This window comes from Physeter macrocephalus, chromosome 14 (assembly GCF_002837175.3).
Source record: "Physeter macrocephalus isolate SW-GA chromosome 14, ASM283717v5, whole genome shotgun sequence".
NCBI lineage: Eukaryota > Metazoa > Chordata > Mammalia > Artiodactyla > Physeteridae > Physeter > Physeter macrocephalus.
This window is the reverse complement of record NC_041227.1, coordinates 10,606,180-10,623,067: the sequence shown is the minus strand read 5'-3', so window position 1 is coordinate 10,623,067 and position 16,888 is coordinate 10,606,180. Positions and strand designations below refer to the sequence as shown.

Genomic DNA, 16,888 nt, shown 5'->3' with positions numbered 1-16,888 from the left:
AAACCCCCAGAAAAATGGCAAAGGTTATGAATAGGTATTTCACAGAAAAGAAAATGCAAAAGTCATTTTAAAGATATGAAAAGAGGGCTTCCCTGGTGGCGCAGTGGTCGAGAGTCCTCCTGCCGATGCAGGGGACACGGGTTCGTGCCCCGGTCCGGGAGGATCCCACATGCCACGGAGCGGCTGGGCCCGTGAGCCATGGCCGCTGAGCCTGCGCGTCCGGAGCCTGTGCTCCGCAACACGAGAGGCCACAACAGTGAGAGGCCCATGTACCGCAAAAAAAAAAAAAAAAAAAAAAAAAAAGATATGAAAAGATACTCAACCTCAATCTGTAAGTATAAAGAATATTGAAATTCGTTTTCAATTATGTAGGCAAAAATAAAATGTTTTTGATGACACTGTTGGTGAAATTTTGAAGAAATGTGCATTCTCATACACTGGTGGTGGGACGTGATTCTCATGGAGGTCCAAGGGCAGTACCTATCAAAATTAGAAATGTATATACCGTTAGACCCCTAGGGCCCAATTCCCCCCCTAGGGATCTAGCCTCCCAATATATATACACAAGAGAAACAATAAATGCAAAAGTTTATTCACTGCTCATTGAAATAGCAAAAGATTGGGAAGAACCTAAGTATCCATCAATTGGGGACGGGTTCAGTTACAGTACCTCCATACATGCATGAATGGGTGGAATCCTATGAAGATGTAAAAATGGATTCGGAGTTCTTTATGACTTGGTATGGAGATATCACAAAAGCCAAAGTGGAGGAAAAGGTACCTGATATGCTACCATCTGTGTGAGAAAGAAAAGCATTCAAGTTCTCTGGGAGGATAAACAAATATTTGAGAATGGTGAATATCTATTGTGGGTGAGAAGTGGACTTTCCATTTTATTTTAAACTTTTGATATTTTGGTGTTTCCCTATTCAAAAAATTCAATTAAAATCAGTTGCCAGCAATTAAAAATCAGGACAGTTCACACTAAGAACTGGATTTCCAGCTTCTCTTCAAAAACGAAAATAAGGCAATATGGGGCTCATATTCTTGCAAGACAACGACGAGCCAAAGCCGAGTCCCTTTAGCAGGGCCACGCTCTCCGGGTCTCTCTTGTGTCTAAGTTATCTCACTGATTTCTTTACTGCCTGGCCCCACAGGTATTTGCATTTGCAGAAGTCCTCAACAAAATAGCAGCAGACTGAATCCAGAAATACATAAAAGGGGTTACACACCATGGCCAAGTGGGCTCTCTCCTAGGAATGCAAGGTTGGTTTAACACCTTAAAATCAATCAGCGCAACACACTTGGAGTAATAAAAGTAAAAAAACCCCACATGGTCATCCCAAGAGATGCAGAAAAAAGCACTTGACAAAATCCAACATCCATTCATGATAAAAGCTCTCCTTCTTGGGGTGGAAAGGGGAGTTCTCAGAGAAGAGGTTAGAAGCTAGGCAGACACCCCCAAAGGGGTCTTGTTCCAGGATTACCAGTTCTCTCGAGATGACCTGTTGACCCAGGCACCTGGAGGCATCAAGGCATTTCCTTCCCATCTTAAAGCAAAATCCTGCTTTGTCTTTTTTTAAAAATAAATTTATTTATTTTATTTATTTTTATTTTTGGCTGTGTTGGGTCTCCATCGCTGCACGTGGGCTTTCTCTGGTTGTGGCAAGCAGGGGCTCCTCTTCCATGCAGTGCACGGGCTTCTCATCGCGGTGGCTTCTCTTGTTGTGGAGCACGGGCTCTAGGCGCGCGGGCTTCAGTAGTTGCAGCACGCAGGCTCAGTAGTTGTGGCTCGCGGGCTCTAGACCGCAGGCTCAGTAGTTGTGGTGCACAGGCTTAGTTGCTCCGTGGCATGTGAGATCTTCCCGGACCAGGGCTCGAACCCGTGTCCCCTGCATTGGCAAGTGGATTCTTAACCACTGCGCCACCAGGGAAGCCCCCCGCTTTGTCTTATGGTCAAGAGCACAACCATCTTTGGGTTTGAAAGAATTCAAAGCAATTCTGACTTGGAGCAGCTGTCACAGAATTTCCTCTGTGAGGCCTGTGTGCTCGCTGTAGATTTAAAAGCATCAAAATTCTTATCGGTAAGCACCAGCTGGATGCATTTTAGGCTTGCAAACGGCTGGGGAGGGGCAGTGGTCTGAGGCTTATTTCTGCCTTCTTTGCGGGGACTTCTGGCGAGTGTGCTTTGCTGGCTGCCTGGGCTGCTGAGGTGGAGGAAGGAGTACGGAGCCGACTGCAGTGGGCAGGTGTACTTGCTCTGGATGATCACATGATTCCCTCAGAGAACCAAACCAGGCAAGCCTGACTCTGCTGGAGGTCGGCCCCTCAACCGGAAGGACTTTCTCATTGGGTCTTCCAGGGAGCAGTTCCATCATAAATGTAGCGTTCAGCGTTTCGCCAGCAAGGCTCTTCTGGGGGAGCCACGCCCGAGGCGCAGGAGCGGGAGGAGGCCAGGGGCAGCGCCCCGGACGATGAGGTTTGTGCTTTTCTTTTCTTGGCACCAGGACTGGGAGTGTTTGCAGTGGTGACCCTGCCAGGGTGACCCGTGTAGGCCCGCGGTCTCATCATTGCTGTTCGGGAACCGGCGAGACATCAGGACATTAGCTTACACGTGTAACATTGTTTTCTACACACAAGTTGCATCTCTGGGTGTAGAGATGGGGGTTCTTAGGCTGTCCGGCAAGTGCGTGTTTGTTGAATGGAGAGAAATAGAATAAATGGTCTTAAACAGGAGACCACTGGTAGCAAATACATGAATCAGGGGAAGGCTCACGCTGCAGCCTTGGTCCCTCGTGCCTTTAGAACGGTGGTGCTCAGGTTTGCCCGGGAACCACATTGGAGTCACCTGGGCCACAGCTGAGACCAATTGCGTCAGAATCTCTGGGGGAGGGTCCCCAGCATCTCTTAAGTGTTAAAAATCCGCAGGTGATTTCAAGATGCAGCCAGGTCTGGGAATCCGCGCTTTGGAAGAATAGCAGTTAAGAGATTTTTCAAGGAGGTTTCCTTTGAAGAGTGTAGAGGCCCCAGTATCCGTCTCACACCCTCCTGAGTGTAGTGGGTAGAATCGGGCTTGAGTTGGTTTCTGGTCTGGGTTGAATTGATTCCACCCCAGCTCCAGAGATGGGTATTGCCTGGTCTAAGCCCATGGAGGTAATCCTAGCTCACAGTGACTCACCGAGGCTTAGGTCTGGCCTAAGCCTACCAGCCACAGAAACTGGTTCTGGAGTGGTCCAGTTAGCTCCAAGTTCAGGACTCTCCCTCTGTGGTAAGGGAGGGGAAACCCTCTCTCAGGGCAGGTGAATGGGAAGCAACACGAACACCAGGGTCCCTGCTTAGGATGAAGGTGACCGTGTGGGTGGCAGGACGGAGGCACAGAGGACCTGACACCCTGCTGAAATCACTGAGCAGCCTGCCCTCCTCAGCCACAGCTGTTACCTGTGTGTCCCCTTTATTAAGCCCAATCTGAGTTGGAGTTCCCGTTACTGCCAGTGAGAGCCCTATTTCATAAAAAGGAGTCTAAAGCCAGGTAAGAAGAGCTGGGTATGACTGGGCAAAGGCTTCCCTGGGAAGCACTCTGAACCAGAGCCATCTCTTGACAAATGGTTTGGTGCCACCTGGCATGCATCAGGTAACACGAGTCCATGGAGACACATCCAATTCTTCCAGTCTCGTCTGGGCCAAGGAAAAAGTCTCATCTTGGTGCTAGTGTGCCCTGGACCCCTCTGATTTTCCTTTTTAACAAACAGAGCAAGTCTCAGGCTCACAGCCCTCAGCAAGCAATGACAGGTGGCACATTTTTAGTCTAACGTTTTGTCTTGTATTTGTTTTTAGGGATGCCTTCATTAATGGCAAATTATGCTGGTTGTCCTTTTTTGTAGAGATACAGTTTTCCCTTTCAAAAAGGGGAGCTGAAACATACTAAGTATGTAAAGCAGCTGTTAGGCAGATGTGGCAAAAGTGACAAAGATGGCAATGTGAACGAGTATAGTTTGGGAAACGCTGTGCCAGGGAAACTATGAGGTGTTGGTTTAGAAACCGAGGCTCACATGTCTTTGCGTTCATAGCAGGGAAAGCCTTTCTTAAGAGGGTAGTCTTTAGCCAAGATCAAGGCCGGGTGGTGTGGCTGGGAATTCCAGGGGCTGTGGACTCAGATATCCTGGGTCCAAGTCAGCATCTCCCCTCTGCCAGCTGGAATCTTGGGACAAGTTGGCTTCTCTGAAACTTCATGTCCTGAAACCCGAAACCTAGTACTAATACTCCCTTTAGAGGACTTATTTTTTTGTTGTTGTTGGGGGGGTGGTGGTTTAGGGAATTGGGGCAGGACCGTTTTGAGGACTCAAATTATCTTGGAATCTAATGCCCTACAACTAGTCCCAGGAACACTTCTGTGAGGTTTGGAAAGTTCTCGAGTAAATATGTACTCAGGATGTGTGCTGAGCTCCAGGCATTTTCAGGAACAGTGTTGAACTCCTAGGAAAGGTGTAATCTCACCCCTGGCCTGGAGGTCCCCCTTCCTTGGAAAGCTCTGTGTTTAAGCCTCTCTCGGAGTCCTCTTCCCCGGGAAGCCCGTAGAGCTGTGCCGGCAGTTGCAGCCACCAGGAAGTCGTGCAGTGATCTTTTGGCCAGTGGTCCCCAAGGCAAAAGGTCTTTTAATTTTTAGATTCCCAGGTGGCTGCCCCACGTACACAGCTGTCACATCCTGCTCCAATCTAGATGGCAGCCAGTACAGCGTTGACATCAAATGCCTTGGAAAAGCCCTTTTATTTCTAGCCTCTCGCTCTATCAGTTTCCAAAAGTTGAACAATTTGCCTATTAGGCTATCCATTTTGCTTCACTTGGTAATAAGACATTCATAAAGGTACAGCAAGATTTTTATTGCAAAAACCAGTTTAGGTTTAAATGGCCTTGCACCTTTCTAAGGTATACTGATAACATTGTGCATAAGCTGGAAAAAACCACAGAGAATGTGTCCTGGAAATGACTATGGACTTTCCCTCCTGTGTCCTCTTAGCTGGAGCACTTTGAAATCATGCCTTAAGGATTTTCAGGTTATATGCAGTTTTTGCCTTATATGCCAATTTTTGAACACAACTCCATTAAGCTGTAATTCCACTAGGATTTAAGTTATAGTGAATGTTAATTTATTTTATTTATTTATTTATTTATTTACGGTACGCGGGCCTCTCACTGTTGTGGCCTCTCCCGTTGCGGAGCACAGGCTCCGGACGCGCAGGCTCAGCGGCCACGGCTCACGGGCCCAGCCGCTCCGCGGCATGTGGGATCTTCCCGGACCGGGGCACGAACCCGCGTCCCCTGCATCAGCAGGCGGGCTCTCAACCACTGCGCCATCAGGGAAGCCTAAAGTTAATTTTTTAAAGTGGAGTAAGTTGATGGGAAGTAGCAGGGTGCAAAGAATTACCAAATGGTGATCCTCCTTTGGTGAAAGTCTGGATCCGTTTTTGAGCTAGCTAGCCTTCTAGTAGTAGTTGGCAGAAAACACTTTTCTAACTTGCCTGTCGTCTAGTTTCTCTCAGCTGAGTCTTTCCCTAGACCACATAGGTCATGGTGGCCAGTTAATAACTGGTATGTTGGAATGCATTTCACAGTGGTGAGAGCAGCGTCTTCCTTTTGTTTTCAGTCCTCTGGGGCTTTAGGAGTTTGAAATGTTCCTACATGACACTTTGGTGAAACATGCCTGCAACTGGTGCCAGGCCAGTGAGCTACAGGGTGGGTTGGCAGTTAAGGGTCACAGTGGGTTGAAAAGATCATCGCCTAAGGGAGGGGGGCAGAAGGCTGACGGGCTGCTCTGTGGAATCCGGATTCAGTATGCTCTACCTAATCTCGCTGGCGAAAAGTAGATTTTTCCATCACTCAGCCTAAGTGGTTCTCAAGCTCGCGTGGCGCAGAATCACCCGGAGATGATTTGGGAGCCCCATCTCAAGGTTTGGGTGCTGGTAGCCCACACGTGGGGAACCACCCCCCTATATGGCAGCACTCACTTGGCAAAAGCAAGTTGAATGGCTCGCAGGAAGTGTTTCGGGTGGGGCATTCCCAGTCTGATAGATCATTTTCAAATCTGGCACTTATTTTGTTCCCTCCTGAAATACTGTGCGTCTTCACAAGTGGGTAGGCATTTCGAGTAGACAGAAACACAGCCACAGGGGAGAAAAGGAGGCAGATCCTTTTTTACTTGGAATTTAAGAGGGGACAAAGAGCTGTTTGCTGAAGACCCTGTACTGCTCAATGACAGGGAACCAAAGATGGGACAAGAAAATGCTTCAACGTGCTGAAAAGGGAGAGAAACCACAGTGCTACTCAATCTGAGTGTGGAACTCATGGCCACAGGAAATTTAAAGGGCAAAAAGTTCTCTGGAATTCTGTTTTTCCTTGTTAAAAAGCAAATCTACAGGATTATTCAATCTACAGTTATAGACCTTCTCTAATTAGAATATGGCAGAATGCCAGTTTTTATTTCCAGATTATTCCAAAACCAAACAGTAGCAACAGCATTTTTTAAAAATGGCTTTTATTGAGACACTTTTAGGGCTTCTGCAACATTTCTACTTGGAAATCTTCTTTATTTCCAGTTCTTAGGTGGCTAAACTCTTTTCCATATGCCAACAAGGCCCACTCACACCACCTCAGCAAGGAAGCATCTCATCTCTATCTTTGTTCAAATGTCCAACCTGGAACATCCCCCCACCCCGCCCCACTATTTTGCACAAGTCTCACTAGTACTCCATGTAGGACTCATAAGCCCAGGCTAAATTCTTCCTACCTTTTAATTAGGCAGTCTAATTTCAAAACAAATGTGAGATGGCTTAAATGCAGCTGGTATTACTGTCCTCAAGAGAAAGAGACCTTCTCAATGCCAGTTTTTCTGATTGGGTAATCTGTAGCATCTTAACTTGGGGACATCCTGTCCTAAATGTTAGCTGGTGTCCACAGAATTTATAATCTGTATAATGGATTGAAAGTAGCTCCATGCCAGCCCCAAACACCCTAAAGGTTCTAGTCTATTTTTGTGCTTTCTCCTGTATTGTTTTTCTTTACATCTTAGGGGAACGTTGGTCAAACCTTTATTCCTGGGTAGCAAAAGCATTAACAAGATGAACCTTCTGGGAAGTCTCAGAAATCATGGAAACTAGCCACTTGAGAACTCTTTAGGCCAATGTCCCTGAGAGGTGACTGACCAGCCTCTGCATGGATTGGAGCATCCATCCCATCACTGTCATAACTGCCAAAAACATCCGCCTAATTCTGCCTCTTTGTAACTTTCTGTTCTTTAGTTCGGGGTTGGCTCTTGGGAATCCATGCATAGTAAACGCACCATACCAGCTCCTTGTATCTTGACAGCCCTCCAAACCTGTGATCTCCAAAGCCTTTTTCGTAACAGCAAGATGGTCGAGAGTTATAACAAAAGCAGAGAGTAGCTGACGACTGTTTAGTACAATTGTTCCCATTATAAGGTGAAAACTAACATTTACTTCATTTAGACAAAAGAACACCAGGGCATTAAGATTCTGCTTGCAAATGAATGCTAACTTACGTTTACATCCTTTTATCATCGATACATTTACATATATAAGCAGGCTCTGCTCCTTAACAAAAGGGGAACTGAAAAAACTCGAGGATGTTTACTTTAGCAAGTAAAAAGGGAAAAAGACAAAAACCAAACCAAAGAGTTTGCAACAGGTGCCTTGAGAGAGAGCATTCTTTATGCCAACGGCAGCAAATCTTGGTCTTCCACAAGCTTCCTCAGTGGCTGTACCTCCATCTCTGATGAGAGAGAGCCATGGCATCAACTGGCACAAGACACAATGGACACACAGGACTGTAACGTGTAATAAAGCAAATATTTACATTAAGCACAATACAGCAATTTATTTAGATGCTTAAAATGAATACAAAGGGAAATAAAGATCACAAAATTATACATACTACAACAGTGTGTCATATATTAGATGGTATAAATGACTACACCAGGGTGGTGTTTAACTAAAGATAAAACTAAATATCCAAAAGGCAGCAGTCATTGGTTTGCTGCTTCAACACAACACACTTTCATACAGATCTAAAAGGTGTCAAAATTAGTAGCTGCAAAGTCAATTCTTGCATGTGATTTTAGCTTAAAAGATTTCAGAAAACACCTGAAATACCAGTTTTTGTTTTTGTCAGCTGTAATGTCAAGGATATTCAGAACAAGAAAAATTCTATAATACAAGAGAGTCCAGATATATATCTTATGTGGCTGGCCTCTGTTGCGAGATTGTACAAGGTTATGTGCAAAAACTAAGTCTGTCCCGAAGTCCACACTAGCGTAGTTTCAGGCTTTTGCTAGGTCAACTAGATACAGCGCTTATTAACACAGCAAGGGCAACACTAAAAAAAGAAACAAATCTATGATGGGTACACAATAACAATATCATAAGCATCACTTGAATAGGTCTAAAAGACTGTACAAATATACATTTCAACTATTCAGAATGAATACATGAAAAAAAATCAATTTCCCCAAAGTCTACTATACACATTGGACTGGTAGCTTGTATGTTGGCCCTACACTACCGTTTGAATCAAGAGAACGCTTCTCAAGGGCATCCAACCAAACATTTTACAGAGGGAAAGAAATGTTGAGAAGGCAGATAAAATAAACCTCTGCTTTTTCTCATGTGCGTTCATGAGCCCCCAACTTACTGGTTTTTCACATTTAGTTACTGTGCCTGTCACAGCACGTTCTAAAGCCAAGATCAGCCAATCATGTGTCATAGACTTAGAAATAACCACTTGGATCGGAGTGGCCACATGTCCCCACAGCCTGATGACCCAGCACTCAAAAGGCAGTACCAGTTAGAATACAGCTTCGCAGTCATACTGACAGGAGAACAGAGTTCCAGGCTGCAGCATTTGTCCCCAATGCCAGAGAATCCGGCCCTTAGGCCTGCTGGCTGCTCAGTTTAACTCCGGTCAAGCTGCCATGCATGGGCTCAGCTACCCCATCAGTCATGTTGTCAAACTGCTCCCCGTCCTCACTGTCAATTGTGCTATTCTGCCACTCAATCTGTGGGCTGGATAAGCGCTCATCATTTTCAGTTGCATTCTTCCATTGTGACTGGTCCTTGGACCAAAACCCTTCAACTTTTCCATAGGAACTATTCTTCCATTTCAACTGCTCTCTGTCACCTTGCATGGTAGCCTTTTTTTTGGCAGCTGGCTTACTGCTCCTTGCATCTTCACTCTGGGAAGACTCATCGGACCAGGTTCCTGTTTTCATCTCACATGTGTTGTCCTCGAAGTCTGACACTTGCTGGGAACCAGGGCCGCTCTCAGATGGAGAAGCACCATCTTTCCACTCAACATCATCTTGGTCCACCTCACTATCAGAGGCGTCATGCATTAGTTTGGTTGGTTCCTCAGTCAAATGAATAGTTTCATATTTTGAACCATCCTCCTCTTTTTGGTCTAGCTTCTCAGACTCTAAAGCATCCTCAGAAATTACCTTCTGTATGTGTTCCTCTGGGTTATCATTAGGGATTTTAGGCTCAACTTCAAAAACAGGGTCAAAAGGGCTATCACTTCCATTGGATTCTTCTTCCAAATTTTCAAAACTGTCTGAGGAACTGTCATCTTCCTTCCCAAGGTTGAGCTTTTTGTCAGCAGTTTTACTAGCATTGACTCTGGAATCCTTCTCATCATGATTTTCAAACAGCCACTCAGCATCAAAATCCATCTCATGCTTAACTTTGTTTAATTCTTTCATGTTGAAGCCCAGCAACACACCAGGCTTGTACTTTTCACAGTCTCGGACACACTTCTTCCTCTTGTTACTAAAATGGGAAGCAATGTCACTCTTCCACAACCATAAACTGGCCGCCAGCTTCTCAATTTCTCTCCTGGTGGGATAGGGCTGCTTGTTGAAATATTTTGTTAGGAAGCTTTTTCTGGCTTCATAGGAATCATCTTCATGACCCTTGGGGTCCAAAGCTAAAACAACAGGCTCCTCAGGCTTCTCTTCAAAGAAGCTGGGTGAATCGCCGTCATCATCTAACTTTCGCTTTTTCAGCAAGGGAAATTCCATTTGCTCATAAGTGCGCTTCACAGGTGCCAGGCCTGGTGACTGGTTAAGCCGAGAGGGTGCATTTGTCTTATCTTGGCCATTCTGGGTCTTTCCAACACCCCTGCAGTGGACCAGATGCAGAGTGATAGTCGAGGCGGTCATGTTGCTGGTATACACGCCAAGGCAGTGGATGCATTTGTAGGTGAGCTTTTTCTCCACTGGGTGAACCGTCTGAATAACTTGGTGCCTCTCTCTTAAGTGATGTGCAAGTGCGTCAGATATGGGTCCTTTTAGGATTGAAAAGCAAAGAGGGCAAAGGGTTTTCCCGACATCCTTTTTATAGGGCACTGCAGCTTGAGGTGAACTTTTAACAGGAATATCTGCCTTTTCCTGAACTTTTGGCTGTGGCTTTGGGGGGACTGGAGGGTTATTTTGGGCATGGTAAGCAACAGATTCAGCAGGGGCATCCCTCAGGTTGTACGTAGTTACAAGGAGATGGATGTTAGTGTGACTGCCCTGCTGCAATGTCAAATCAAAACTCAGAGTAGAGTCTGTTTTAGGTCCCATCTCTTCATCAATGTGAACCATCCGCATGTGTGCTGCCATCTTTTCCACGTCATTGAAAGTTGAACGGCAATATGGACAGGACAGACCATGAATTAACATATGGTTGAGCAGAGTGTCTGTGGGCAAATAGCGATTACAGTAGAGGCATTTGCTAGTAAAATTGTGTATTTTCATAATGTAGTTGGCTACCGCTGGGACTTTCTCAGCTTTATGTTCTTTTTCGAAGTGCACACTATAGACATTTTCAGGAAAAAGCTCATTACAGATTGTACATATTTTCCACTTCTGAGTTGAGGAAGTATTGGGTGGGGGAGGGCCAGTGGCAGCTGCAGTAGGTTTGGAACTGGACTGACCTAATACTCTGGATGCCTGTGACTGGGAGAGGGAAGGAGACTTTAACTGGCCCGATGAGAGAGACGAAGCATTTGGAGACTGCAGCGAGTATCTTGCTGGTGCCTGGGTCCTCTGCTCTGACCCAAGTCCATAAGATCTTCCATTTCCACTTGGAAGTAACTGCTTCACAGACTGAGACTGTTGAGGGATGGAAACTGGTGCGTTGCCACCTAGACCCAGTCTCATTGACTGACCGACGCCATAGCCCTGGCCTACAGATTTGACTCCATAGTTGTTCTGCTGTAGGTGAACATTGGACATCATGTTGACTCCTGTAGAATTTAAGTTAGGCTTTGGTATTGAGAGTCGATTCACCATCTGCTGTGATGGTAAAGACCGGACGTTTCCAGAAGCGAGGGAACCAATTCTTGATTGGAGTCCCATGCCCTTCTTGTCTTGAGGTTTGGGAGCAATCAGCATCAAGGGTTTGGATCGGGGAACCACCACATTTGTGTGCCCAATCATGGCAGTGACCTGATAGCCTATGCGTTCATGGTCTTCAATGACATGCTGTACCAAAGCTTCATAGGACTTTGGCATGAAAAGGCATCGCTTGCAGTGAATACTACTTTCTTCCCGGGCATTTGTGCCTAAGGGGACTGCACCATTGAGTGATTTTTCTCCTGCCTTTGCTATGTAAGGTGCTGCCACATGCTGAAAATGTTCCCTGTAAATGTGCTTCCTAACTATTTCATAAAGAGGATCTCGGTAAGTGCACTTCTTACAGTAATAAACAGCTTGCTCTACACTGTCAGCCTGCTTAGGTTTAAGGCCATCACTTTTGCTTTTATCTTTGAAAGTGCTGAGGCTGCTACTTGGTGCGCTGGCGTTTGGAGCATGAAATATTTTAATGTGTGTTTCCAAAGTCTTTTTGTCTGCATTGAAGGTACAGTAGGGGCAATTAAGGAGAATCCTATTTTCAAAGTCTTCACTATGGACATTCCGGAAATGACTTTTGTAGGCAGAGAAAAATTTTGAAGAAAATGGGCAAGCACTGCAGCAAAAAGGTTTTGTCCGATAGTCCTAAAGAAAAGACAAAAACTGGAATCAGAATGCCTCTTCAGATAAGCAGTAACAGGTTTTAGGCTTTTTTCCCCCAGACAGTCTTTCTTTAAGAGACATAATGCTATTTTTAGAACTGAAATTCTATAATGCACTGAGATTTGAGTATCATTTTTTTCCTTTTGCAAAATGCAAAATAAATTTATAAAATATTCAAATGAGAAAGCTGTTTTAAACTAAACACTTGTTTTGGCATTGCAGTGTAAATAAAAATTCCATTCAAAGTTCTTCCTCAGTGTTTTTAGAAAAGACCAGAGTCACATTTGCTCATTGGTTTTCGAGAAACCAAAGACAAATGGCTTCAAGATAAACATTTTAGTTAGAAAGGATAAGAATAAGCTAGGTGAAATCACTCCAATTACTCTGTGAATTGGTAAGTTGCTGAAGGCTTCAGATTCACTATATAGTAAAACTCAGGGCCCAGAGTGTTGTAGTGCAATTAGGCAAAATATGATATAGAGACACACCTTTGATCCTCCCCATCATGGAAACATTTTCACAGAGAAAAAGGCTCATCTTCAAAAATCTCAAACATTTCCCCCCTCTGATCAAAGTAGAGTATAGTATTCAGGTTTCACTGAGATCAAAAAACTAATGATTTGAAAAGGCGGCTTTCTTCTACAAGCCATGCTGTTCCTTAAGAGCAGCTTCAAAAGAAGTAATGAAGTGACAGCTGCTTTGATTCAAATTAAGAAATTAAATAAAAATTTCCTACAGACTGTGAGGAAAGCAAGGTGTTAAAAAGCCAATAAAAAAGAAAAGCATTGCAGAATATACTGGTATTAAAGAGCAACTTACAGAACCATGCTCATTAACATCTGTGCAGTTGGTCCTTTGAAGATAGGTGAAACACAAGTTTGGTGAGAGGTGATCTTTTTTCCCCTAGAAACCTAAGAAACCTACCTTGTTTCAGATACCAATTCGAACCAAAATGAAATACTCTGTTTTTCCTTAAAGCTCAACCCTTCTTTAGTATTTGTAAAACTGAATTAACTAAGTGATGTGTCCCACTGGAAAGCTTTCATATTTTAAGACTACTGGTTAATACCCTTTCTTGGGGTATTACTAAGAAAGAAACAGATGACTATATTATCAAATTTCTGAGGTGGATTTTAAAAGTACTGATTCCCTGCCAAGTATGTTCCAACAGATGAACAGATCAATAATCCAGAATTACTACAATCACTTGAAATCAACAGTGGTACAGTTTGAATTGATAATCACTTCTCCCTGTGGGAAAAAACATCACCTATAACTCCATTTTTTTTTTTTTTTTTTTTTTGGTACGCAGGCCTCTCACTGCTGTGGCCTCTCCCGTTGCGGAGCACAGGCTCCGGACGCGCAGGCTCAGGGGCCATGGCTCACGGGCCCAGCAGCTCCACGGCATGTGGGATCTTCCCGGACCAGGGCACGAACCCGTGTCCCCTGCATCGGCAGGCGGACTCTCAACCACTGCGCCACCAGGGAAGCTCATATAACTCTATTTTTGTTATATCATCACCTATTGATATTTGCCGGCATGGCTGGTGCCCTTGATTACCTAATACTGTTTTTAATTCCAATTTGTAAAAATTAAGCTGCACCACTCCGCCATCCTACAGAGCCACCTGTCCCATCCCCCCCATGCTGGCTTAGGCTACCCAGAGAGGTTGGGTGACAACACACATGAGTAAGAAAACGTAAATGGAAGCAAGAGCCCTGTCTTCCCTTCTCTAGAAAAAACAAGGGTTGCAACACAGAAAAATGATGGATACCCTAGATGAACAGAATGCTGGAGGGAACATTTTAGAATGAGAAGAACCAAAAAACTTCTGACAGGGGTTAGGGGAGGAGAGGGGAATGCTAGTATACAGTGAGCTTCACAACTTTTAAGTAACAAACTTTCCTATTGTTCTTACACTTGAAGTTTCAGTACAATGACAAAAAAAAAGACCAAAAGTTCTTCCTAATTTTCCCTACCTCTTAGGAAAATATGAAACAATCAGTTTCAACACTTTCCACGTTAGGTTGTTGCCTACAAACAATGCAATACCATGAAAGATGTAGAACTGAAAAGGGAGCATGCTGCCTTTTGGGGAAGTCTCCTGTGCCACTTACCTGGTTTTTTGTAAGTGAAGGGTCCCACAGTCCTACATCCTCCCATGTAGTGTTTTTCAAATAAAAGTCATTAGGTTCAAACTGTTTAAAATCCTAGAAAACAGTGAAAGAAGTTTTCAAAAACATTGTATCAACTCTAGCTCAACTTTACATATAAATCCTATCTCTTAACTAGGGTTGGGGAGATGCATAGGAAAATCTGACACCACCGAGAACTAAACTAGGATCGATAAAGCTCTTAGGAAATACAAAAGGGCATATGGATGTTACATTGAACTTCTTATATCAACTAAACATTCCCCTAATGGTCACCAGGTTTCCAAAGAACCCACTGGAAGTTCTAACTAAGTAAAAAATTCAGCCACATATTAATACCAAAGCACCCTTTGTAAGAGTACTATAACTCATCAGTTGTAATATTAGAAAGGAGTGTAAGAGAGCAACGTTCTGCTACAGATGAGATATTCTGGTTCTGTGCAAGAAAAGTCTTTTGTGGGAGATGGGGGTGGGGTGGGATTGGACTGGAAGGAAAACTCAGGATTTCTGAACCCCAAAAGGAGGAAAGCTATTCAAAGAAAGCAAGTAGTATTATGTTAAATTTACACTCTTGTGTAAAAATTTGATCCCCTCCACCCTGAGACAGGAACATAAAGAGTTTTATGGTAAAATTCCTCTTGTTCCTAAAAGGGTCACAGTTCAGTGTGGAAAATCAAGTACACATATATTCCGAAGTATGTAGTGGGTGCAATCATGGGAGGAACAAATCAAGTGCAGGAGAGAAAAGGTACCTTTAACACTTGCATTATTTATTCTTGTGAAGATTACCCACTGCATGGGAAGTAAATGGACTGTTTCATCAGGCAGATCTACCTGAACCTGAGGGATTGAACTGCCACACCAGGGACGACATAACTAGAAAACCCAATTTTGAGAAGCTTCAGTCTTCATGATATACCCCTAAAGTAGGATTAATAGGAACCAGGAAAAGAAAACCTGTTGCATGAAGGAAATTGCTGTTTTACTTTCAATTCCATCCAAACATTTACTGAGTGCCTGTTACGTGCCCAGCACTGTGCTAAGTGCTGAGGATACAAAGATGGACAAGGTAGTTAAGGTCCCTGGCCAGCTGGAACTTAAAAGGCTAGTGGCGAAAACAGCTTTAAACATTTCTTTCCAATCAGAGGTTGTTGATCAACTAACCACAAGACCTGGAGTAATGAGATCTAGAAGAGGAGACCACTGCACTGGCTATCCCACAGGGCTGTTAATAAAGCTCATAGAATAAAAAGGCTAGAAAAACAGTTTGTAAAGTCCAAACTGTTACCTAGGGGAAGATAATAGTCTACGATGGGTCAAAAGGGCCAACAAATGCTCAAATCCCAAGGAAAGAGACAACAAGCACCCAAACCACCATGCCTCAACAATCAGAAGGTCAATCAGAACATTCAGGCATATCAGAATGAGAAAAGGCTCTGGAGTCTCACAGACAGACCCTGCCACATGCTCAGCTGTGAGGTGGACCTATTTCTTTACTGGTTCTTCATCTGTAAATTGGAGATAAGAATTCCTATATCCCCCAGGGGTTGTTTTAAGGATTTGAATTTAGAGACCATTTTAAAGCACCTAGTAAAAAAATGACTGACGTGGTACGTCCTCAGTGGTAAACTGCTTTTGCTCCAGGATGCAAAGATGAAAAAGCCCATTTTAGGGAGAAGGGAACAGTTAGGCTATTTGAGAAAGCTCAGGCAAAGCTAACGCTGCAGTTAAAATATAGAATCACCCCTAAGAATTAACGATCCTGGCCACTGACACAAAGTAATGGATCAGAAGCTGAGTCATGTTAAAATTAAAAAATGACATGCTACTTACTTCTATGTGTTCTTTACAGTATTCCAACCCAATGTCACTAAGTATTTTTTTCACAGTTTTCCGGGCTTTTCTTAAACTGCCAAGATTGTTGACAGGAAGTTGGAACATAGTTTCTATTGGAAAAAAAAATTTAAGTCAAGTCAAAACATGTACAACTTGTGAGATTTACTAATTCCACTGATGGTAGGATCACAAACCCTGGCCCAGTCTGACAAAAAAGGTGAGTAGATATCCTTATCCAGTATGTTCTGAATACTTAAAGCAGGCAGGCAAAATAAGTACTCTCTGATCTTTTCTATTTTTAACAGGACATTTTATATCACAGGTAACATGAATCTAATGTGGCACAATTCTGATTAGACTTTTAAAAAACTAGTTTGGTGATGAGCTTATTTAAAGTTGAGAATGAGGTATATATACCAACCGATTACTTTAAAATCAAGTGTGAGTGCTTTTCTCCTTGTGATGTTGAACCTCTGAAAACAGAAAAATGTTCACCATTTCAGCATCATTACCACATAATTTTGAGTGCCAGGGGAAGTAAGTTTCTGTTGTCTGGGAGCTACCCTTCGTATTGCTGTGGTAACCGTAAATTTCTGCACACCACCCAAACGAAAGACAAGAATGGCCGTGTAACTTGCCCCCCAGCCAGCACCACACCTGGACAAAGGCACTCACTAACGCCACGGAATGAGTGCTGAGACGGGGAAAGCCGGGCACTCAGCATCAGAGCAAATGATAACTGTTACAGACTTTGGGGGGGTCCCTTTTGAAAAATGAAAAGCTTACGTGTGTATGAGGGAACTGAAAAATCATTTAAATGACCCAATACATTAAAGT

General features: G+C 43.8%; 1 protein-coding gene across 4 annotated transcripts in view; it reads right to left on the bottom strand.

Annotated features, from left to right (window-relative positions):
- Window positions 1-7,861: 7,861 nt before the first annotated feature.
- The window catches only part of ADNP (activity dependent neuroprotector homeobox), a 35,850-nt gene continuing 26,823 nt past the window's right edge, over window positions 7,862-16,888 (bottom strand). For all 4 annotated transcript variants that reach the window (XM_055090808.1, XM_024128405.1, XM_028499491.2 and 1 more), the window contains 3 exons: window positions 16,049-16,161; window positions 14,180-14,272; window positions 7,862-12,043 (listed from right to left, as the gene is read on the bottom strand). In XM_055090808.1, coding sequence (XP_054946783.1) covers window positions 8,939-12,043; window positions 14,180-14,272; window positions 16,049-16,156 — 3,306 coding nt within the window. In that variant the 5' untranslated portion in view covers window positions 16,157-16,161 and the 3' untranslated portion in view covers window positions 7,862-8,938. The remainder of the gene's footprint in view (window positions 12,044-14,179; window positions 14,273-16,048; window positions 16,162-16,888) is intronic.